The following is a 25,594-nucleotide window of genomic DNA, read 5'->3' on the forward strand; positions in this document are numbered from 1 at the left end:
CCTGCGGCTATGGAACCCTGACCTGTTCACCGGACGTGCTACCTGTCCCAGACCTGCTGTTTTCAACTCTCTTTCTACCGCACATGCTGTCTCTAACTCTGAATGATCGGCTATGAAAAGCCAACTGACATTTACTCCTGAGGTGCTGATCTGTTGCACCCTCAACAACCACTGTGATTATTATTATTTGACCCTGCTGGTCATCTATGAACATTTGAACATCTTGGCCATGTTCTGTTATAATCTCCACCCGGCACAGCCAGAAGAGGACTGGCCACCCCTCATAGCCTGGTTTCTTTCTAGATTTCTTCCTAGGTTCTGGCCTTTCTATGGAGTTTTTCCTAGCCACCGTGCTTCTACACCTGCATTGCTTGCTGTTTGGGGTTTTAGGCTGGGTTTCTGTACAGAACTTTGAGATATCAGCTGATGTACGAAGGGCTTTATAAATACATTTGATTGATTACAATGAAGAGCAAGACATGTTGCTCTGTTATGGGCCACCTGCAGCTTAACTAGGTCTTTCTTTGCAGCACTCGACCACATGACTGGACAATAATCACAATAAGATAAAACTGGAGCCTGAAGGGCTTGCAGTGTGGTGTCAAAAAAGCAGAGCATCTCTTTATTACCCACAGATCTCTCTCCATCTTTACAACTATTGAATATATATGTTTTGACCATGACAGTTTACAATCGAAGGTAACGGCAAGTAATTTAGTCTCCTCAACTTGTTCAACAGCCACACCCTTCATTACCTGATTCACCTGAGGTCTTTACCTTAGGGAAGGAATTGTACCAAATACAACGCTCTTAATTTTAGAGACGTTCAGGACCAGTTTATTACTGGCCACTCATTCCAGAACTGTAAGAAGAATCAGGACATCAACCACCCGAGCCACTGCCTGTTCATCAACCACCCGAGCCACTGCCTGTTCACCCCGCTGTCATCCAGAAGGCGAGGTCAGTACAGGTGCATCAAAGCTGGGACCGAGAGACTGAAAAACAGCTTCTATCTCAAGGCCATCAGACTGTTAAACAGCCACCACTAACATTGAGTGGCTACTGCCAACACACTGTCAATGCCACTGACTCTACTCCAGCCACTTTAATCATGGGAATTGATGGGAAATGATGTAAATATATCACTAGCCACTTTAAACAATGCTACCTTATATAATGTTACTTACCCTACATTATTCATCTCATATGCATACGTAGATACTGTACTCTATATCATCGACTGCATCCTTATGTAATACATGTATCACTAGCCACTTTAACTATGCCACTTGGTTTACATACTCATCTCATATGTATATACTGTACTCGATATCATCTACTGTATCTTGCCTATGCTGCTCTGTACCGTCACTCATTCATATATCCTTATGTACATATTCCTTATCCCCTTACACTGTGTATAAGACAGCAGTTTTTTGGGGGGAATTGTTAGTTAGATTACTTGTTCGTTATTACTGCATTGTCGGAACTAGAAGCACAAGCATTTCGCTACACTCGCATTAACATCTGCTAACCATGTGTATGTGACAAATAAATTTGATTTGATTTGATTTTAAAGTGTCTGAATCTAAAATCTAAATTCCGTTCTACATTCCAGAGGGCGGCAGCGGCTCGAAGATAAAACGCTCAGCGGCTCGAAGATAAAACGCTAGCCTATACTCAGTCCCGTTTCTCACAAATGAGCTTTCGGTAACGGGCTGTGGTGAACATTAGCGTTTGCTGTCACCGTGGAAATCCGGTGTGGTAGAACAAAGTCACGTCAAGCCCGGTTTGCTCATCTAGCCGTTAAATAAAACCCATTTGTCTCACTTATTGCCACGACGCCTCCTGCTCAACGATAACAAATGTTCCACAACAAATACATTTTTTTCACCACGGCACTTCAAATAACCATTAGTTACTCCAGTGGCTCTGTATAGACACAACAAAACAACTTCCGAGCGTATTGTGCTGTATTGTGCTTTGGCGCTTGGGGCAGATTGAACAAAAGCAAGAGGCTAGATTTCATTATTTACTTTCAATACCAATAAAGGCATAAGGTTGTTGGCCAACATAACCATGTCTAATAGAATTTATTTTTTACATCTTATAATATACCCAATATTATGACTGTCCCTCACATACATTTGTGCATGAACATACATTGGGATTGATGGGGAAGATGGCTATGTGAGCCTTGGCTCTTGGGGAGAAGTCAACTACATGTTGTTCAACTAGTAACTACATTTGGTAATAGCTTGGTGGTAGTTGAACTAAATTCAAAATCTAAGTAGTGTTTTCAGTAGTTAATTAAGCAATATACCACTGCTAAGGGCTGTTCTTACCCACGACACAAGGCAGATATTGGCCATATACCACAAACCCCAGAGGTGCAAAAATAAAATATGTGTGAGGTAGGGAATAATGTTGTTTATGTTTCAGCATAAGAACAGTTTTTGTGTTTAATAGACTATGGGAACATTTGACCCCAGAGGGATTTGTTCTTGCAATTTGTAGTCTATGACATTTCAGATTTAGATATGACAATTTTTCAAGAAGTAGTTTGGATGTAAACTACTTTTTCAAAGTAACTTAAGATAAGTATGTCATATTCTTCTTATTAAGGGAAGATTTAGTGAATCTTAACTTTTTCCAGTGGGAAGTAGCCTATTTTGTAGCTTGGTAAATTTTATTTTCAGAGTAGCTTCTCCAACACTGTGTCCTGGGATTCCATCATGCTTGATTCAGCACCATGGAGAGCCCCCCCCCCCCCACACACACACACACACACTCCTTCTGACCACACTTTTCCATCGATAGGGTGCAAGGACAGGTCAGAGGAGCAATAGAGAGTACAAGGTCCTGCAATAGCCTACACTCAATACGAAACAGTGACTTAAAAGGGCAACACATCCACACACACTCAACATTATTTGGTTTCCTTGGAGCGCTACAGAGCTACGCGCTGACTTCTCCTTGCTGGTGGACTACTACCATCTAGCGGTGGGATTTGGTACTACAACCTTTAGAGAACAGTAATTTTGTTATCTGATTGAGCACCCTACAATTATGCGGAACAGCAAGTCTGAACAAAACCAGCAGTTCACTTCCGAATGTAGGTCTGGCTCCCTCCCCTTACACACACCCTCCCTGAAAGGTGTCGGAGAGAGAGGCTCAACCAACAACAAGTTGTGACAAATCCTTTTTTTTTTTATCAAGGACAGGGAGTTCGCACAAAACTCAGGTCGGGCGGTGAGAACCATGCAAGTGTTTCACTGAATGGACCGAACGGAAGAATCGATTTGAGTGGAAGTTTATTTTTCTTCTTCTTTCAGTTGAGTCTGGCATACCTCATCCTCATCCTCTCGTCTAGGCTACCACCTGCGTGTGTAGGGAGCCGAGGACCCACCCGAAGACACACTTTTATGCTGTGATTTTTCGGTTGTCTTCTCGGTTCAGGACGGATTTAAAGGATTGGAAATGCCTGGGAACGAGAGAGTTTCTCGTCTCTTGAAAGAGATCATTCAAAAGCCAGGGAACGACGCGTGCGCAGACTGTGGTGCGCCTGGTAAGTTGAAATGTGATGCTGATAACTTTGCTGCAAAGAACCTTCTAGCCTAGACGTTCTAGATGAGAAAGGGTGGGAGTTGGCATGCAACAGGTCCTGACATGTATAGGTAGAAAAATACCTTTAGCCTATTTTAGGTCTATTTGAGTTGCTCTGGGAATGTTAGGAGCAGAATAGGCCTACTTGCATTTTAAATCGACTTTTCATTTGTAACCTAACGGTGAACCAGAATCTGGCTTTACACGAGACGTTGGTTCAGAAATGTAAGGATATTGTTTCCAAAAGTATTTCTGTGGGCTTCAGTCTGCAACGTGGTCTCAGAGCATTTCGTATTATTCTGTACTTAAATCCGAAACACCATTTAGTATGATATGTTATGTTTCGTATGCATTTGTGGATGTCCGTCTCCATTTCGTATGGTATGTTACGCATTGCAATTCGTACAATATGTTCTGAAATGCAATTCGTACAATATTTTACGAATTTTCTAAACGTATGACATGTTACGAATTCCAATTTGTTGTGGCTAATGTTAGCTAGATCTATTTGTTAGGGGTTAATGTTAGGAGCTGAACAGGTGTTGTGCCGAAAATCTCCCCCCAGCTAGACCCCCCCCCCCCCCCCAAATACTTTCGGTGGCACACATCAGAGTCAAATACTTCTATAGAACAAATGAATAATTCATATATGTGTGTTATATTAAACATAGAGGAGGGAGTAGAGCATCTTGCCGCCCCGGGGTGCAGGGCGGGCGCAGAACGGGGAGTTCACCCAGGGGCATCTTGCCGCCCCGGGGTGCAGGGCGGGCGCAGAACGGGGAGTTCACCCAGGGGCATCTTGCCACCCCGGGGTGCGGGCAGGCGCAGAACGGGGAGTTCACCCAGGGGCATATTGCTGCCCCGGGGTGCAGGGCGGGCGCAGAACGGGGAGTTCACCCAGGGGCATCTTGCCGCCCCGGGGTGCAGGGCGGGCGCAGAACGGGGAGTTCACCCAGGGGCATCTTGCCGCCCCGGGGTGCGGGCGCAGAACGGGGAGTTCACCCAGGGGCATCTTGCCGCCCCGGGGTGCGGGCGCAGAACGGGGAGTTCACCCAGGGGCATCTTGCCGCCCCGGGGTGCGGGCGGGCGCAGAACGGGGAGTTCACCCAGGGGCATCTTGCCGCCCCGGGGTGCGGGCGGGCGCAGAACGGGGAGTTCACCCAGGGGCATCTTGCCGCCCCGGGGTGCGGGCGGGCGCAGAACGGGGAGTTCACCCAGGGGCATCTTGCCGCCCCAGGGTGCGGGCGGGCGCAGAACGGGGAGTTCACCCAGGGGCATCTTGCCGCCCCGGGGTGCGGGCGGGCGCAGAACGGGGAGTTCACCCAGGGGCATCTTGCCGCCCCGGGGTGCGGGCGGGCGCAGAACGGGGAGTTCACCCAGGGGCATCTTGCCGCCCCAGGGTGCGGGCGGGCGCAGAACGGGGAGTTCACCCAGGGGCATCTTGCCGCCCCGGGGTGCGGGCGGGCGCAGAACGGGGAGTTCACCCAGGGCGCCATACAAGCTAGAACCGCCACAGACACTTGAAACAAATAGCCAAACCCAAAAACTGCAGACAAAAAATGCTTTCTGCTACTAAGATCAGTGAAATGTAGGCTAAACTGACAATGGAGTGAAAAGCAGAAATCTCAACTAGCAAGTCGCAGCCATGAAGAACGGGAAGGGGGGAGAATTCTGTCAGGGGGGAGATTTTCGGCACAACACCGGCCCGCTCATTAGGCAGGATTAGGTGGCCGCCTATGCATGGCGATTAGCGAGGGTGGCTTTTCTGAGCTAAACTGACCAAGACCCACCTCCAACAACACATAAGACCTCACATAATTCTGCCCAAAAACAATGACATATTCCAACCAATGGCATAATTATGGGCTTTTTAGGTGAGCGCTGATGCCTATCTGTGATAAGCAGTGCCCACTTTGTCAAAGGCAGGGAGGCAATATATGTATGTATAGATATGTATAGCGGTAAGAATACTATATCCAGAGTCAGTACATAGGGGTAAACATACTATATCCAGAGTCAGTACATAGGGGTAAACATACTATATACAGGGTCAGTACCATATTATAATGTACAGGGATACTGGATCTATAGAGGTAGATATGTATAGGGGTAAACATACTATATACAGGGTCAGTTCCATATTATAATGTACAGGGATACTGGATCTATAGAGGTAGATATGTATAGTGGTAAACATACTATATACAGGGTCAATACCATATTATAATGTACAGGGATGGAGGTAGATATGTATAGGGGTAAGCATACTATATACAGGGTCAGTTCCATATTATAATGTACAGGGACACTGGATCTATAGAGGTAGATATGAATAGGGGTAAACATACTATATACAGGGTCAGTAGCATATTATAATGTACAGGGATACTGGATCTATAGAGGTAGATATGTATAGGGGTAAACATACTATATACAGGGTCAGTACCATATTATAATGTACAGGGATACTGGATCTATAGAGGTAGATATGTATAGGGGTAAGGTGACTAGGCATCAGGATATATGATTAACAGAGTAGCAGCAGCGTATGTAATGATTGTATCCGAGTGGGTGTGTGTAGTCTATAAATGTGTAGTCTATTAGCGGCTGACCAAGCAGCAGCTACTCTTCCTGGGGTCCAGAAAAATGAAGGCAGTTTATGCCATTTTAAAAACATTACAATATATTCACAGATTTCACAACACACTGTGTGCCCTCAGGCCCCTACTCCACCACTACCACATATCTACATTACTGAATCAATGTGTATGTATAGTGTGTATGTTATCGCGTGTGTGTGTGTGTGTGTGTGTGTGTGCGCATGTGTCTGTGCTAATGTTTCTGTTGCTTCACAGTCACTGTTCCATAAGGTGGATTCTTTTTCATCTGTTTTTTAAAATCACATTTTACTGCTCGCATCAGTTACCTGATGTGGAATAGAGTTCCATGTAGTCATGACTCTATGTAGTACTGTGTGCCTCCCATAGTCTGTTCTGATAGTTCTGTTCTGTTCTGCCAGTACTTTAGACAGACAGCTCGGTGTATTCAGCATGTCAATACCTCTCATAAATACAAGTAGTGTTAAAGTCAATCTCTCCCCCACTTTCAGCCAGGAGAGATTGACATGCATATGATTAATATTAGCTCTCTGTGTTAGAGGTCGGCCGATTAATCGGAATGGCCGATTAATCAGGGCCGATTTCAAGTTTTCATAACAATCGTAAATCTGCATTTTTGGACACCGTTTATGGCTGATTACATTGCACTGAACGGGTGATGATATAACAAGCGCATTCGCGATAAAAGCACCGTCATTGCACCAATGTGTACCTAACCATAAACATCAATGCCTTTCTTTAAAATCAATGCACAAGTATATATTTTAAACCTGCATATTTAGTTAATATTGCCTGCTAACATGAATTTCTTATAATTAGGGAAATTGTGTCACTTCTCTTGCGTTCTGTGCAAGCAGTCAGGGTTTATGCAGCAGTTTGTGCCGCCTGGCTCATTGCGAACTGTGTGAAGACCATTTCTTACTAACAAAGACCATAATTAATTTGCCAGAATTGTACATAATTATGACATAACATTGAATGTTGTGCAATGTAACAGCAATATTTAGACTTAGGGATGCCACCCGTTAGATAAAATACGGAACGGTTCCGTATTTCACTGAAACAATAAACATTTTGTTTTCGAAATGATAGTTTACGGATTTTACCATACTAATGACCTAAGGCTCGTATTTCTGTGTGTTATATTATAATTAAGTCTATGATTTGATAGAGCAGTCTGACTGAGCGGTGGTAGGCAGCAGCAGGCTCGTAAGCATTCATTCAAACAGCACTTTCCTGTGTTTTGCCAGCAGCTCTTCGCTGTGCTTCAAGCATTGCGTTGTTTATGACTTCAAGCCTATCAACTCCTGAGATTAGGCTGGCAATACTATAGTGCCTATAAGAACATCCAATAGTCAAAGGTTAATGAAATACAAATGGTATAGAGAGAAATAGTCCTATAATTCCTATAATAACTACAACCTAAAACTTCTTAACTGGGAATATTGAAGACTCATGTTAAAAGGAACCACCAGCTTTCATATGTTCTCATGTTCTGAGCAAGGAACTTAAACCTTAGCTTTTTTACATGGCACATATTGCACTTTTACTTTTTTCTCCAACACTTTGTTTTTGCATTATTTAAACCGAATGACATATTGATTGTATTGATTGTATTGATGTATTATATTAAGTTAAATTAAAAGGGTTCATTCAGTATTGTTGTAATTGTCATTATTACAAACATATATATATAAATCGACCAATTAATCGGTATCGTCTTTTTTTTGGGGTCCTCCAATAATCGGTATTGGCGTTGAAAAATCATAATCGGTTGACCTCTGCTCTGTGTACATCCAAGGGCCAGCCGTGCTGCCCTGTTCTGAGCCAATTGCAATTTGACCACACAACTGAACAGTAGTCCAGGTGCGACAAAACTAGAGTCTGTAGGACCTGCCTTGTTGATAGTGTTGTTAAGGCAGAGCATCACTTTATTATGGACAGACTTCTCCCCATCTTAGCTACTACTGCATCAATATGTTTTGACCATGACAGTCATCTCAACTTTCTCAGTTTCCACATGATTTATTACAAGATTTGGTTTAGGGTTTAGTGAGTGTTTTGTCCCAAATACAATGCTTTTAGTTTAAATATTTAGGAATAACTTATTCCCTGCCACCTATTCTGAAACCAACTGCAGCTCTTTGTTGAGTGTTGCAGTCATTTCAGTCGCTGTAGTAGCTGACGTGTGTAGTGTTGAATGTTGCAGTCATTTCAGTCGCTGTAGTAGCTGACGTGTGTAGTGTTGAGTGTTGCAGTCATTTCAGTCGCTGTAGTAGCTGACGTGTGTAGTGTTGAGTGTTGCAGTCATTTCAGTCGCTGTAGTAGCTGACGTGTGTAGTGTTGAGTGTTGCAGTCATTTCAGTCCCTGTAGTAGCTGACGTGTGTAGTGTTGAGTGTTGCAGTCATTTCAGTCGCTGTAGTAGCTGACGTGTGTAGTGTTGAGTGTTGCAGTCATTTCAGTCACTGTAGTAGCTGACGTGTAGTGTTGAGTGTTGCAGTCATTTCAGTCACTGTAGTAGCTGACGTGTGTAGTGTTGAGTGTTGCAGTCATTTCAGTCGCTGTAGTAGCTGACGTGTGTAGTGTTGAATGTTGCAGTCATTTCAGTCGCTGTAGTAGCTGACGTGTGTAGTGTTGAGTGTTGCAGTCATTTCAGTCGCTGTAGTAGCTGACGTGTGTAGTGTTGAGTGTTGCAGTCATTTCAGTCGCTGTAGTAGCTGACGTGTGTAGTGTTGAGTGTTGCAGTCATTTCAGTCACTGTAGTAGCTGACGTGTGTAGTGTTGAGTGTTGCAGTCATTTCAGTCGCTGTAGTAGCTGACGTGTGTAGTGTTGAGTGTTGCAGTCATTTCAGTCACTGTAGTAGCTGACGTGTAGTGTTGAGTGTTGCAGTCATTTCAGTCACTGTAGTAGCTGACATGTGTAGTGTTGAGTGTTGCAGTCATTTCAGTCGCTGTAGTAGCTGACGTGTGTAGTGTTGAGTGTTGCAGTCATTTCAGTCGCTGTAGTAGCTGACGTGTGTAATGTTGAGTGTTGCAGTCATTTCAGTCACTGTAGTAGCTGACGTGTGTAGTGTTGAGTGTTGCAGTCATTTCAGTCGCTGTAGTAGCTGACGTGTATAGTGTTGAGTGTTGCAGTCATTTCAGTCACTGTAGTAGCTGACGTGTGTAGTGTTGAGTGTTGCAGTCATTTCAGTCGCTGTAGTAGCTGACGTGTGTAGTGTTAAGTGTTGCAGTCATTTCAGTCGCTGTAGTAGCTGACGTGTGTAGTGTTAAGTGTTGCAGTGATTTCAGTCACTGTAGTAGCTGACGTGTGTAGTGTTAAGTGTTGCAGTCATTTCAGTCGCTGTAGTAGCTGACGTGTGTAGTGTTGAGTCATCCACATACATAGAAACTCTGGCTTTGCTCAAAGTCAGTGACATGTCCTTAGTAAAGGTTGTGTGTGTGTTGGAGCGACAGTGTGTGTAGTGTTGAGTCATCCACATACATAGAAACTCTGGCTTTACTCAAAGTCAGTGACATGTCCTTAGTAAAGGTTGTGTGTGTGTTGGAGCGACAGTGTGTGTAGTGTTGAGTCATCCACATACATAGAAACTCTGGCTTTACTCAAAGTCAGTGACATGTCCTTAGTAAAGGTTGTGTGTGTGTTGGAGCGACAGTGTGTGTAGTGTTGAGTCATCCACATACATAGAAACTCTGGCTTTACTAAAAGTCAGTGACATGTCCTTAGTAAAGGTTGTGTGTGTGTTGGAGCGACAGTGTGTGTGGTGTGTAGGGCTCTGTGAGGGTGCTTAGAGACAGTACAAAAATAAGAACAAAGGACAACATAGATAGTCTGTGTAGCCATTGTGTTAGTTATTTGGCAGTCTGATGGCAAGAGGACAGAAGATTGCTGGGCAGATGCTGGATACTGCAGTAGTCCCTGGACAAGACATGCACTGACTACACTCACACGTTAATATTGGCATCTGCCAAGTCACTCGTGAAGTCACTCACAAAATGTCATTTATGTGGGGAATAGGCCAGTTTAGTACCCAAAGGTCCCAATACAACAACATGCATTTAGAAGTAGCATTCAAATCTTTTCTGAAATGGATTCCCCCGCAGTCTGAAATGAGTGTTGGTTATTCAGGCACATCTAGATGTGAAACAGGCCTCCTCAGCGCTCCAGACATCATCATGTGATTATCAGAATGAAAGAAAGTAGGATATGAAAGGGAACAACAGTAAGACATTCTGTAGGTTAACACTACTGTAGGCTACCGGATCACTTCCAACAGAACAGAGCTGTAGGTCTATGTAGACCAACGCAGGGTTTCTGTGGCCTACGCTGACTCTGTCATAGGGGATACAATGGTGGAGTAGGTTAAAGATACACACACACACTCTGTGGGTTGGTAGCTGGCCCTGCACCAGGCTGTGTCAGGTAGATAAGATGGGTGTGGTCAAGCTAAAGTAAACACAGGTATGAGCCAATCGAGGGAGATGGGAGACATTCAGTACAAATGTTAAATCAAAAGGAAGGTTTCTCTTCCCTGACTGCCTTCATATCTGCTCTGAAGGTATGTGGTCCAGCACTTTGTACTGAGTTGTAGTGTGGTATGTTGTTGTACGTCCTATACACCTTATCATTGGATCTTTACAGAGAATCTGCTCCTTGCTCAAGAGGACAAAGGTCAAAGCATTCCAAGTTTTTTCGATGTGAAATGTTGGTTTTTCTAAAGTTATTCCATTTGATCTAGTACCACAAACTCCCAATGAAACCACATACCTCTGTTCTCTGTTCTCTGTTCTTCCTCTCTCTCTCCCTCCTTCCCTCCCTCCTTGCCTCCCTCCTTGCCTCCCTCCTTGCCTCCATCCATCCCTCCCTCCTTGCCTCCCTCCTTGCCTCCATCCATCCCTCCCTCCTTCCCTCCCTCCTTGCCTCCCTCCATCCCTCCCTCCTTGCTTCCCTCCTTGCCTCCCTCCTTGCCTCCCTCCTTGCCTCCCTCCTTGCCTCCCTCCTTGCCTCCATCAGATCCTAGTTGGGGCTCCTGTTCCTTAGGAGTGTTCATCTGTGTTCAATGTTCCGGGATCCACAGGAATATTCCCGCCATCGGAATGAAGGTCAAATCCCTCAGCCTCTCCCGCTGGGAAGACCAGGAAGTGAAGGTGAGCTGCTCACCAAAATCACCCAAATCGCAATATTCGCTAACGTACATTTCTTCAAATCCAATCGGCTCTGGGTTCATTGCTATTTTTAAATCATTTCCAATGCTTCATCTGTGCTTGATTGAGCTTGCCTGGCTTGACAGACCGACAGAGTCGTCCCAAAATGGCAAACCCCGCCCATCTGTGACTCCAGGCAGGCTAGAGCTGACGCTCAAAGTACTTGAAAGATTTGATATAGTTTTTGAACCCAGGTCTGAATCCATGACTACACATAGTCCTTTATGACTGAGTCATAACTCCGTGATGAACCTGATATGAATATGAAATGATTTCAGACAGGCTTTTGTCCCGTCCATCCTGAAGAATAGGACATTATCCTGTAGAAAATGAATGGTTATGCTGCATATTTCACATTCAAAACAATCCACTGGAAGGAATTGTCTGTGTTTAGCTAATACGTGGTATGACACATGCAATCATGACTCATCCGCCCGTCTGTTCTGTCTCTCTCAACTTCTCTCTTTCTCTGTGTGTGTGGGTGGGTGTGTGTTACAGTTCATGGCGGAGAATGGGAACGAATTGATGAAGCAGAAATATGAGGCGTTTGTTCCTGTCTACTACTACAAACCTACCCACAAAGACTGCCAGTAAGTGTGCCTGTGCGCTTGTGTGCGTGTGTGTGTGTGTGTGTGTGTGTGTGTGTGTGGTGACCATGGCAACGGAACCATTGTAATAATGACATTGTGATGAGGGGGATATTTTTGGGGACTCATGGCAAAGAGGCGCTGGCTAGGGCAGGATACTGAAAGGAACACACACACACACACACACACACACACACACACACTGTCTATTCTCTATCATGATCAATCCCTTAGAAAGACATTAGGATGAAGTGCACATTGTAATATGTTCCATAATAAGATCAGGTTGATTTCCTGTGATGTTTAATGTGTAGGAGGAGGAATCATTGAGTTTCAGTCATGTGTTTTAGACTAGTTATAGGATATGTTTCCTTGTTCATTATTTCCTCGCTTTCTCGCTTTCTCTCTTTCTCTCTCTCTCTCTCTCTCTCTCTCTCTCTCTCTCTCTCTCTCTCTCTCTCTCTCTCTCTCTCTCTCTCTCTCTCTCTCTCTCTCTCTCTCTCTCTCTCTCTCTCTGTCTCTCTGTCTTTCTCTCTCTCTCTCTCTCTGTCTCTCTGTCTTTCTCTCTCTCTCTCTCTCTCTCTGTCTTTCTCTCTCTCTCTCTCTCTCTCTCTCTCTCTCTCTCTCTCTCTCTCTCTGTGTCTCTCTCTCTATTCAATTTAAGGGCTTTATTGGCATGGGAAACAAATGTTTATATAAGGTAGATAATAAACAAAAGTGAAATAAACAATAAAAAATTTACAGTAAAAATTACACACAAGTTCCAAAAGAATAAGGACATTTCAAATGTCATATTATGTCTATATACAGTGTTGTAACGATGTGCAAATAATTAAAGTACAAAAGGGAAAATAAATAAACATAAATATGGGTTGTATTTACAATGGTGTTTGTTCTTCACTGGTTGCCCTTTTCTTGTGGTAACAGGTCACTTGCTGCTGTGATGGCACACTGTGGAATTTCACCCAGACCTCAAAATTGGTCTGTGTAATCTGTGGGAAATATGTGTCTCTAATATGGTCATACATTGGTCAGGAGGTTAGGAAGTGCAGCTCAGTTTCCACCTCATTTTGTGGGCAGTGTGCACATAGCCTGTCTTCTCTTGAGAGCCATGTCTGCCTACGGCAGCCTTTCTCAATAGCAAGGCTATGCTCACTGAGTCTGTACATAATTTTGGGTCAGTCACAGTGGCCAGGTATTCTGCCACTGTGTACTCTCTGTTTAGGGCCAAATAGCATTCTAGTTTGCTCTGTTTTTTTGTTAATTCTTTTCAATGTGTCAAGTAATTATCTTTTTGTTTTCTCATGATTTGCTTGGGTCTAATTGTGTTGCTGTCCTGGGGCTCTGTGGGGTGTGTTTGTGAACAGAGCCCCAGGACCAGCTTGCTTAGTGGACTCTTCTCCAGGTTCATCTCTCTGTAGGTGATGGCTTTGTTATGGATGGTTTGGGAATCGCTTCCTTTTAGGTTGTTGTAGAATTTAACAGCTCTTTTCTGGATTTTGATAATTAGCGGGTATCATTCTAATTGTGCTCTGCAGGCATTATTTGGTGTTTTACGTTGTACACAGAGGATATTTTTGCAGAATTCTGCATGCAGAGTCTCAATTTGGTGTTTGTCCCATTTGGTGAATTCTTGGTTGCTGAGCAGACCCCAGACCTCACAACCATGAAAGGCAATATAACTGATTCAAGTATTTTTAGCTAGATCATAATTGGTATGTCGAAGTTTATTTTCCATTTGATGGAATAGAAGGCCCTTCTTGCCTTGTCTCTCAGATCGTTCACAGCTTGTGGAGGTTACCTGTGGCACTGATGTCTAGGCCGAGGTATGTATAGTTTGTTGTGCTCTCGGGCAACGGTGTCTGAATCATTCCTGCGCCTGTCTCCCGACTCATTCATACCAGCGTGACTGAAATAGTGAGATAACAGTCTCAGGTGTCAGTGTGGTTTGTGTCTTTTAGACAAAAAACATTCTCTGCTGTTATGTGGCAGGTAATCTTGGAACTATCTTGAATCCTTATGTTATGTTTTAATGAGTGTCAGAGATACCTGATGTTTTCTGTGTGTGTGTGATGGTTTGTTTGAATGCGTGTCGTGTGTTGTTGACTGTCAGGTGTTTATCTCACGCTGGGACCGATGGCTTGTCTTGTCCGTTTTGTCTCGTCCGTCGTCTCGTCTTCGTCTCGTCTTCGTCTCGTAATCAGCAACGCTAATCCTTTCATCAGCTCTCTGGGCTTCCCAGCAGTCATCAGACTGCACTCAGCATGGACACACACACACAGACACACACACACAGACACACACAGACACACACACACAGACACACACAGACACACACAGACACACACACACACACACACACACACAGACACAGACACACACACACACCTCCCATCTGGTTATTATGTAGTCTGGCTGATTGCAGTACTTGACATGGACGGTTGTGTCTGAAGAGATGGAGGGAGGGAGGAGGGAGAGAGAGGAAAGAGGGAGAGAGAGAGGAGGGAGGGAGGATGGAGAGAGAGGAAAGAGGGAGAGAGAGAGGAGGGAGGGGGAGAGAGGAAAGAGGGAGAGAGAGAGGAGGGAGGGAGGAGGGAGAGAGAGGAAAGAGGGAGAGAGAGAGGAGGGAGGGAGGAGGGAGAGAGAGGAAAGAGGGAGAGAGAGGAGGGAGGGAGAGAGGGAGGGAGAGAGGGGGGAGAGAGAGGGAAGAGGGAGAGAGAGAGGAGGGAGGGAGGAGGGAGAGAGAGAGGAGGGAGAGAGGGGGAGAGAGAGGAAAGAGGGAGAGAGAGAGGAGGGAGGGAGCGAGAGAGGAGGGAGGGAGGAGGGAGAGAGGGGGGGGAGGGAGAGAGAGGAAATAGGGAGAGAGAGGAAAGAGGGAGAGAGAGAGGAGGGAGGAGGGAGAGAGAGGAGGGAGGGAGAGAGAGGAAAGAGGGAGAGTGCTTCTCTTTGTCTCTGAAGCTGTACACTGATCCCAGCACTAATGTTAATGAACACTTCACATTTTCCTTGCTGCCAAATGTCACATATTACACACACACACACACACACACAGACACACACACACAGACACACACAGAGTGATAGTTGTGTTCTCTGAGCCTCGTGAGGTCAGGCCCAGTGCTGTGGTACAGTGGTGTCAGTAGTGTTCTCCGAGCCTCGTGAGGCCAGGCCCAGTGCTGTGGTACAGTGGTATCAGTAGTGTTCTCTGATCCTCGTGAGGCCAGGCCCAGTGCTGTGGTACAGTGGTATCAGTAGTGTTCTCTGAGCCTCGTGAGGCCAGGCCCAGTGCTGTGGTACAGTGGTATCAGTAGTGTTCTCTGACTCTGAGCCTCGTGAGGCCAGGCCCAGTGCTGTGGTACAGTGGTATCAGTAGTGTTCTCTGATCCTCGTGAGGCCAGGCCCAGTGCTGTGGTACAGTGGTATCAGTAGTGTTCTCTGAGCCTCGTGAGGCCAGGCCCAGTGCTGTGGTACAGTGGTATCAGTAGTGTTCTCTGAGCCTCGTGAGGCCAGGCCCAGTGCTGTGGTACAGTGGTATCAGTAGTGTTCTCTGAGCCTCGTGAAGTCAGGCCCAGTGCTGTGGTACAGTGGTATCAGTAGTGTTCTCTGAGCATCGTGAAGTCAAGCCCAGTGCTGTGGTACAGTGGTATCAGTAGTGTTCTCTGACTCTGAGCCTTGTGAGGTCAGGCCCAGTGCTGTGGTACAGTGGTATCAGTAGTGTTCTCTGAGCCTCGTGAGGTCAGGTCCAGTGCTGTGGTACAGTGGTATCAGTAGTGTTCTCTGACTCTGAGCCTCGTGAGGTCAGGCCCAGTGCTATGATACAGTGGTATCAGTAGTGTTCTCTGAGCCTCGTGAGGTCAGGCCCAGTGCTGTGGTACAGTGGTATCAGTAGTGTTCTCTGAGCCTTGTGAGGTCAGGCCCAGTGCTGTGGTACAGTGGAATCAGTAGTGTTCTCTGACTCTGAGCCCCGTGAGGTCAGGCCCAGTGCTGTGGTACAGTGGTATCAGTAGTGTTCTCTGAGCCTCGTGAGGCCAGGACCAGTGCTGTCGTACAGTGGTATCAGTAGTGTTCTCAGACTCTGAGCCTCGTGAGGTCAGGCCCAGTGCTGTGGTACAGTGGTATCAGTAGTGTTCTCTGAGCCTCGTGAGGCCAGGCCCAGTGCTGTGGTACAGTGGTATCAGTAGTGTTCTCTGAGCCTTGTGAGGTCAGGCCCAGTGCTGTGGTACAGTGTTATCAGTAGTGTTCTCTGACTCTGAGCCCCGTGAGGTCAGGCCCAGTGCTGTGGTACAGTGGTATCAGTAGTGTTCTCTGAGCCTCTTGAGGCCAGGACCAGTGCTGTCGTACAGTGGTATCAGTAGTGTTCTCAGACTCTGAGCCTCGTGAGGTCAGGCCCAGTGCTGTGGTACAGTGGTATCAGTAGTGTTCTCTGAGCCTCGTGAGACCAGGCCCAGTGCTGTGCTACAGTGGTATCAGTAGTGTTCTCTGACTCTGAGCCTTGTGAAGTCAGGCCCAGTGCTGTGGTACAGTGGTATCAGTAGTGTTCTCTGACTCTGAGCCTCGTGAAGTCAGGCCCAGTGCTGTGGTACAGTGGTATCAGTAGTGTTCTCTGAGCCTCGTGAGGTCAGGGAGTATCTTTCCTACACCTGGCCTACAGAGAGTATCTGTTCTACACCTGGCCTACAGAGAGTATCTGTTCTCACCTGGCCTACAGAGAGTATCTGTTCTACACCTGGCCTACAGAGAGGATCTGTTCTACACCTGGCCTACAGAGAGTATCTGTTCTACACCTGGCCTACAGAGAGGATCTGTTCTACACCTGGCCTACAGAGAGTATCTGTTCTACACCTGGCCTACAGAGAGTGTCTGTCCTCACAAATGCTCACGATAACACTCATTATAACACTCACTGTAACACTCAATATAACACTCACTGTAACACTCACTCACTGTAACACTCAATATAACACTCACTGTAACACTCACTCACTGTAACACTCACTATAACACTCACTGTAACACTCACTATAACACTCACTGTAACACTCACTATAACACTCACTGTAACACTCACTATAACACTCACTGTAACACTCACTGTAACACTCACTGTAACACGCATTATAACACTCATTATAACACTCACTATAACACTCACTGTAACACTCACTATAACACTCACTGTAACACTCACTATAACACTCACTTTAACACGCACTATAACACTCACGGTACCACTCACTGTAATACTCACTCACTGTAACACTCACTCACTGTAACACTCACTGTAACACTCACTGTAACACTCACTATAACACTCACTGTCACACTCACTGTAACACTCACTATAACACTCACTGTAACACTCACTGTAACACTCACTGTAACACTCGTACTGTAACACTCACTATAACACTCACTATAACACTCACTGTAACACTCACTATAACACTCACTGTAACACTCACTATAAAACTCACTGTAACACTCACTGTAACACTCACTATAACACTCACTCACTGTAAAACTCACTGTAACACTCACTGTAACACTCACTGTAACACTCACTGTAACACTCACTCACTGTAACACTCACTCACTGTAACACTCACTCACTGTAACACTCACTGTAACACTCACTGTAACACTCACTATAACACTCACTGTAACACTCACGGTAACACTCACTGTAACACTCACTATAACACTCACTATGACACTCACTGTAACACTCACTGTAACTCTCTGTTCTGCTGTTCTCGCAATGACCGTAATTAGTTAATATACGTTTTGTGTGTAGAGCTTTCATGTAGTTTGGTTGTCTGGGGATTTTGAGAAGTTTTCCTGATTCCTAATATATCATATCGGTGTGTGTGTGTGTGTGTCTGTGTGTGTGTGTGTGTGAGTGTGTGTGTGTGTGTGTGTGTGTGTGTGTGTGTGTGTGTGTGTGTGTGTGTGTGTGTGTGTGTGTGTCTGTGTGTGTGTGTCTGTGTGTGTGTGTGTGTGTGTGTGCGTGTGCGTGTGCGTGTGCGTGTGCGTGCGCGTGCGTGTGCGTGCGCGTGCGTGTGCGTGCGTGTGCGTGTGCGTGTGCGTGTGTGTGTGTGTGTGTATGTGTGTGTGTGTGTGTCCAGGGTCCTGAGGGAGCAGTGGATCAGAGCGAAGTACGAGAGGAAAGAGTTTACAGGGGAAGGGAAGAAACAGACCTATGAGGAGGGTGAGGACACACACACACAACACATCACACACTCACACACACACAGAGATATGCACTGATGAGCTTGTCACTGTGTCTCTGACAGGAACAAGGGATGGAATGTTGATGAAAAGGGGGCGGGACAACGGCCAGTTCCTCAACCGACGATTCGTTCTCTCAGAAAGAGAGGGGACAATGAAATACTTCACCAAGTATGATGTAAGTCTGACTATTTACTGCTGTCTTCATCTCACAAACACTGTCTTCAACATACAGTGCCTACGGAAATTATTCAGACCCCTTGACTTTTCACACAAGAAGCTCTGGTCTGAATGCCAAGCATCACATCTGGAGGAAACCTGCAGTGAAGCATGGTGGTGACAGCATCATGCTGTGGAGATGTTTTTCAGTGGCAGTGACTGAGAGACTAGTCAGGATAGAGGGAAAGATGAACAGAGCAAAGTACAGAGTGATCCTTGATGAAAACCTGCTCCACAGTGCTCAGAAACCTCAGACTGGGGGAAGGTTCACCTTCCAACAGGACAACAACACCAAAGCACACAGCCAAGTCAGCGCAGGTGTGGCTTCGGGACAAGTCTCTGAATGTCCTTGAGTGGCCCAGCCAGAGCCCGGACTTGAACCCGATTGGACATCTCTGGAGAGACTTGAAAATAGCTCTGCAGTGACGCTTACCATCCAACCTGACAGAGCTTGAGAGGATCTGCAGATAAAATTAGGAGAAATTCCCCAAATACAGGTGTGCCAAGCTTTTAGCGTCATATCCAAGAAGACTCGAGGCTGTAACAAAGTCCTGAGTAAAGGGTCTGAATACTTATGTAAATGTGTTATATTGTATTTTTTGAAATACATTTACAAACATGTATAAAAAACAGTTTTTTCTTTGTCATTATGGGGTATTGTGTGGAGATTGATGAGGTAAAAAAGTAATTTAATTATTTTTAGAATAAGGCTGTAACGTAACAAAATGTGGAAAAAGCCAAGGGGTCTGAATACTTTCTGAGTGCACTGTTATAATCATACAAATACTGAGACAAACTCTTTTAGCTTTGATACTATTCTGCAGCCTGCCCTACCCTGTAGGACACACAACACACACCTTCCTAACCACTGAGTCACAGGAAGGTCTGCAGCCTGCCCTACTCTGTAGGACACACAACACACACACACCTTCCTAACCACTGAGTCACAGGAAGGCCTGCCACGTTACAGTACAGCAGGTTCAGACAACTCTCTCTCCCCCCCTCCAACTCTCTGTCTCAGTTTAAAAGTACTAAACAAATTAGAGACCAATCCTGTGCTAAGTACTGGGGCGGCAGCGTAGCCTAGTGGTTAGAGCGTTGGACTAGTAACCGGAAGGTTGCGAGTTCAAACCCCCGAGCTGACATGGTACAAATCTGTCGTTCTGCCCCTGAACAGGCAGTTAACCCACTGTTCCCAGGCCGTCATTGAAAATAAGAATGTGTTCCTAACTGACTTGCCTGGTTAAATAAAGGTAAAATAAAAAATAAAAGTTGTCACATTAAACTTTGTTAAGTAACTTTGTGTCTAATACCTAACTCTTCGCATTTTACAACGGTGAAAGGGGATTGAGTGTGAATGTGTGAGTGAGTGTTTGTGATGCAGTGTGGGTGCTACTGTGAGTCGAGGCGATTGCATGGGGGAAGGCAATGCCTACTTACACAGTCAGCCGAGGAAGTGTTTAGTTGTCGTTCTCATGGAAACCTACCAATTGGGTTGGACTTGGAGAATTCTGAAGTCTATCAGATGTCCAGGTCTGCCTCCTGGGGATTTGAAAGGGGATTAAGCCAACTTGTCTAAATTACTCTTGTGTTCATTCCACTTAAGATGTTGGAGCCCATTTGTTCCCCTTCTAAAGTGCTAATTTCCCCCCCCCCCCCCCATGAGTCCTTAGCACATACAGTAACTACTGTTTGCAAAGTATTATTCATAATATGCAAAGGCAGTGCTTGTGTCAACAAAGATGTGCAGCTCCTCCACCGGGTGCACCCTACCCCTCTCTCCCCCTTACCTCCACTCCCCCTTCAGCCTGCCATCCCACACATTACCTGCCACCTTACCCTCCAATGTCCCTACACCACCCCTCTGTCCTCCTCTTTCCATCCCCCTCTCACCACCCCTAACTCTCTCTCTCCCTCCCCTCTCTCGCTCCCCTCTCACTCCCCTAACTCTCTCCCTCCCCTCTCACCCCCTAACTCTCTCTCTCTCTCCCTCCCCTCTCACCCCCTAACTCTCACTCTCCCTCCCATCTCACCCCCTAACTCTCTCTATCCCTCCCCTCTCACCCCCTAACTCTCTCTCCCTCCCTCCTTCTCACCCCCCATAACTCTCTCTCTCTCTCCCTCCCCTCACCCCCTGAACTCTCTCTCCATCCCCTCTCACCCCCCCTAACTCTCTCTCTCCCATCCCCTCTCACCCCCCCCCAACTCTCTCTCTCTCCCTCCCCTCTCACCCCCAACTCTCTCTCTCTCCCTCCCCTCTCACCCCTAACTCTCTCTCTCTCCCTCCCCTCTCACCCCTAACTCTCTCTCTCCCTCCCCTCTGACCCCCCCTAACTCTCTCTATCCCTCCCCTCTCACCCCCTAACTCTCTCTCTCCATCCCCTCTCACCCCCCCTAACACTCACTATCCCTCCCCTCACCCCCCCTAACTCTGTCTCTCAATCCCCTCTCACCCCCCCTAACTCTCTCTCTCTCTCCATCCCCTCTCACCCCCCCTAACTCTGTCTCTCAATCCCCTCTCACCCCCCTAACTCTCTCTCTCTCCATCCCCTCTCACCCCCTAACTCTCTCTCTCCCTCCCCTCCACAACCTCTAACTCTCTCTCTCCCTCCCCTCCACCACCTCTAACCCTCTCTGTCCCTCCCCTCCACAACCTCTAACTCTCTCCCTCCCCTCCACAACCTCTAACTCTCTCTGTCCCTCCCCTCCACAACCTCTAACCCTCTCTGTCCCTCCCCTCCACAACCTCTAACCCTCTCTGTCCCTCCCCTTCACCACCTCTAACTCTCTCTGTCCCTCCCCTCCCCTCCACCACCTCTAACCCTCTCTGTCCCTCCCCTCCACAACCTCTAACTCTCTCTGTCCCTCCCCTCCACCACCTCTAACCCTCTCTGTCCCTCCCCTCCACAACCTCTAACTCTCTCTGTCCCTCCCCTCCCCTCCACCACCTCTAACCCTCTCTGTCCCTCCCCTCCACAACCTCTAAACCTCTCTGTCCCTCCCCTCCACCACCTCTAACTCTCTCTGTCCCTCCCCTCCCCTCCCCTCCACCACCTCTAACCCTCTCTGTCCCTCCCCTCCACAACCTCTAACTCTCTCTGTCCCTCCCCTCCCGTCCACCACCTCTAACCCTCTCTGTCCCTCCCCTCCACCACCTCTAACTCTCTCTGTCCCTCCCCTCCCTTCCACCACCTCTGACCCTCTCTGTCCCTCCCCTCCACAACCTCTAACTCTCTCCCTCCCCTCCACAACCTCTAACCCTCTCTGTCCCTCCCCTCCACAACCTCTAACTCTCTCCCTCCCCTCCACAACCTCTAACTCTCTCTGTCCCTCCCCTCCACAACCTCTAACCCTCTCTGTCTCTCCTCTCCACAACCTCTAACCCTCTCTGTCCCTCCCCTCCACAACCTCTAACTCTCTCTGTCCCTCCCCTCCACCACCTCTAACCCTCTCTGTCCCTCCCCTCCACAACCTCTAACTCTCTCTGTCCCTCCCCTCCCCTCCACCACCTCTAACCCTCTTTGTCCCTCCCCTCCACCACCTCTAACTCTCTCTGTCCCTCCCCTCCCTTCCACCACCTCTAACCCTCTCTGTCCCTCCCATCCCCTCCACAACCTCTAACCCTCTCTGTCCCTCCCCTCCACAACCTCTAACTCTCTCCCTCCCCTCCACAACCTCTATCTCTCTCTGTCCCTCCCCTCCCCTCCACAACCTCTAACCCTCTCTGTCCCTCCCCTCCACAACCTCTAACTCTCTCTGTCCCTCCCCTCCACCACCTCTAACCCTCTCTGTCCCTCCCCTCCACAACCTCTAACTCTCTCCCTCCCCTCCACAACCTCTAACCCTCTCTGTCCCTCCCCTCCACAACCTCTAACCCTCTCTGTCCCTCCCCTCCACAACCTCTAACCCTCTCTGTCCCTCCCCTCCACAACCTCTAACTCTCTCCCTCCCCTCCACAACCTCTAACCCTCTCTGTCCCTCCCCTCCACCACCTCTAACTCTCTCTGTCCCTCCCCTCCACCACCTCTAACTCTCTCTGTCCCTCCCCTCCACCACCTCTAACCCTCTTTGTCCCTCCCCTCCCCTCCACAACCTCTAAACCTCTCTGTCCCTCCCCTCCGCCACCTCTAACTCTCTCTGTCCCTCCCCTCCCCTCCACCACCTCTAACCCTCTCTGTCCCTCCCCTCCACAACCTCTAACTCTCTCCCTCCCCTCCACAACCTCTAACCCTCTCTGTCCCTCCCCTCCACAACCTCTAACCCTCTCTGTCGCTCCCCTCCACAACCTCTAACCCTCTCTGTCCCTCCCCTCCCCTCCACAACCTCTAACTCTCTCCCTCCCCTCCACAACCTCTAACCCTCTCTGTCCCTCCCCTCCACCACCTCTAACTCTCTCTGTCCCTCCCCTCCACCACCTCTAACTCTCTCTGTCCCTCCCCTCCCCTCCACAACCTCTAACCCTCTCTGTCCCTCCCCTCCACAACCTCTAACTCTCTCTCTCCCTCCCCTCCCCTCCACAACATCTAACCCTCTCTGTCCCTCCCCTCCAAAACCTCTAACTCTCTCTCTCCCTCCCCTCCCCTCCACAACCTCTAACCCTCTCTGTCCCTCCCCTCCCCTCCACAACCTCTAACTCTCTCTGTCCCTCCCCTCCACCACCTCTAACTCTCTCTACATCCCCTCTCACCCCCTAACTCTCTCTCTCTACATCCCCTCCACCACCTCTAACCCTCACTGTCCCTCCCCTCCAACACCTCTAACTCTCTCTCCATCCCCTCTCACCCCCTAACTCTCTCTCTCCCTCCCCTCCACCACCTCTAACTCTCTCTGTCCCTCCCCTCCCCTCCCCTCCACAACCTCTAACCCTCTCTGTCCCTCCCCTCCACCACCTCAACCTCTCTCTACATCCCCTCTCACCCCCTATCTCTCTCTCTCTCCCTCCCCTCCACCACCCCTAACTCTCTCTGTCCCTCCCCTCTCTCTAGGCCAAGGAGCCTAAAGCGGTGATCAAGGTGGACTCTATCAACGCAGCCTTCCAGCCAGAGAAGATAGGTAACCCCAACGGACTACAGATCACCTACCTGAAAGACTACAACACCAGAAACATCTTCCTCTACCACGACAACGGCAAGGTAGCTGTGTGGGGGTGTCTGTCACTGTATATGGATGTGCATGGATCAATTCAGCAAGGTAGCTCACTCCTCTCTCTCTCTCTCTCTCTCCCCCCCCCCCCCCCCAATCAGGAGATAGTAGACTGGTTCAACTCTATAAGGGCCATCCAGCTCCACTATCTAAAGGTGGCCTTTCCAGGGGCTAATGATGCGGAGGTGAGTACACACACACACACACGGACGCATACAAGTACACATACAATAGCACGCTGCATTTAATCATATTTTTCAGCTGATGCCCAAATTGACCCGCAACTTTCTGAAGGAGGGCTATATGGAGAAAACAGGACCCAGGGTAAGTTTAAACACCCATGCGCGCGAGAACACACACTATTTTACTATCATTTTACTATCATTGTGGGGACCAAACAATTGATTCCCATTCAATATCCTATTTAACCTAACCTCTCCTCTTTGGTATGTGGTATTTTATTAGGATCCCCATTAGCTGTAGCAAAAGCAGCAGCTCCTCTTCCTGGGGTCCAACACAGAACATGAAACATGACATAATACAGAACATTAATAGACCAGAACAGCTCAAGGACAGAACTACATGAATTTAAAAAGGCAAACGTATCCTTCATATCAATACATACAAACTATCTAGGTCAAATAGGGGAGAGGCGATGTGAGGTGTTGCTTTATCTGTTTTTTGAAACCAGGTTTGCTGTTCACTTGAGCAATATGAGATGGAACGGAGTTCCATGCAATAATGTCTCTATATAATATCGTACGCTTTCTTGAATTTGTTCTGGATTTGGGGACTGTGAAAAAAACCCTGGTGGTATGTCTGGTTGGGTAAGTGTGTGTGTCAGAGCTGTGTGTAAGTTGACTATGCAAACAATTTGGGATTTTCAACACATTGATGATTCTTACAAAAAGAAGAAGTGATGCAGTCAGTCTCTCCTCAACTCTTAGCGAAGAGAGACTGGCAGCATAGTATTTATATCAGCCCTCTGATTATAATGAAGAGCAAGACGTGCTGCTCTGTTCTAGGTCAGCTGCAGCTTAACTAGGTCTTTCCTTGCAGAACTCGACCACACGACTGGACAATAATCAAGATAAGACAAAACTAAAGCCTGCAGGACTTGCTTTTTGGAGTGTGGTGTCAAAAAGCAGAGAATCTCTTTATTAAGGACAGACCTCTCCCCATCTTAACTATGAAATCTATCTGTTTTGACCATGACCGTTTACAATCTAAGGTAATGGCAAGTAATTTAGTCTCCTCAACTTGTTCAACATCCACACCCTTCATTACCAGATTCATCTGAGGTCTAGAACTTAGGGAAGGATTTGTACCAAATACAACACTCTTAATTTTTAGAGATGTTCAGGACCAATTTATTACTGGCCACCCATTCCAAAACAGACTGCAACTCTTTGTTAAGGGATTCAGTGACTTAATTAGCTGTGGTTGCTGATGTGTATATGGTTGAATTATCAGAATACATGGACACACATGCTTTTTTTAATGCCAGTGGCAGTTCATCGCTAAAAATAGAAAAGAGTAGAGGGCCTAGAGAGCTGCCCTGCGGTACACCACACTTTACATGTTTGACATTAGAGAAGCTTCCATTAAAGAAAACCCTTTGAGTTCTATTAGATAGATGGCTCTGAATCCACAATAAGGCAGAGGTTGTAAAGCCATAACACATACGTTTTCTCAACAACAGGTTATGGTCAATAATATCAAAGGCTGCACTGAGATCTAACAGTACAGCTCCCATAATCTTCTTATTATCAATTTATTTCAACCAATCATCAGTCATTTGTGTCAGTGCAGTACATGTTGAGTGTCCTTCTCTATAAGCATGCTGAAAGTCTGTTGTTCATTTGTTTACAGAGAAATAGCATTGTATTTGGTCAAACACTATTTTTTCCAACAGCTTGCTAAGAGCTGGCAGCAAGCTGATAGGTCTGCTGTTAGAACCAGTAAAGGCTGTTTTACCACTATTGGGT

At 46.9% G+C, this 25,594-nt stretch overlaps 1 protein-coding gene across 1 annotated transcript in view; it reads left to right on the plus strand.

The window, feature by feature from the left end:
* Nucleotides 1-3,137: 3,137 nt before the first annotated feature.
* The window catches only part of LOC116364211 (arf-GAP with dual PH domain-containing protein 1-like), a 41,384-nt gene continuing 18,927 nt past the window's right edge, over nucleotides 3,138-25,594 (plus strand). The window contains exons 1-8 of the mRNA XM_031817453.1: nucleotides 3,138-3,568; nucleotides 11,240-11,373; nucleotides 11,929-12,020; nucleotides 18,143-18,225; nucleotides 18,311-18,423; nucleotides 23,450-23,596; nucleotides 23,708-23,791; nucleotides 23,868-23,930. Of these exons, the coding sequence (XP_031673313.1) occupies nucleotides 3,481-3,568; nucleotides 11,240-11,373; nucleotides 11,929-12,020; nucleotides 18,143-18,225; nucleotides 18,311-18,423; nucleotides 23,450-23,596; nucleotides 23,708-23,791; nucleotides 23,868-23,930 (804 nt within the window). The 5' untranslated portion in view covers nucleotides 3,138-3,480. The remainder of the gene's footprint in view (nucleotides 3,569-11,239; nucleotides 11,374-11,928; nucleotides 12,021-18,142; nucleotides 18,226-18,310; nucleotides 18,424-23,449; nucleotides 23,597-23,707; nucleotides 23,792-23,867; nucleotides 23,931-25,594) is intronic.

This window comes from Oncorhynchus kisutch, unplaced genomic scaffold (assembly GCF_002021735.2).
Source record: "Oncorhynchus kisutch isolate 150728-3 unplaced genomic scaffold, Okis_V2 scaffold1031, whole genome shotgun sequence".
NCBI classification, from domain to species: Eukaryota; Metazoa; Chordata; class Actinopteri; order Salmoniformes; family Salmonidae; genus Oncorhynchus; species Oncorhynchus kisutch.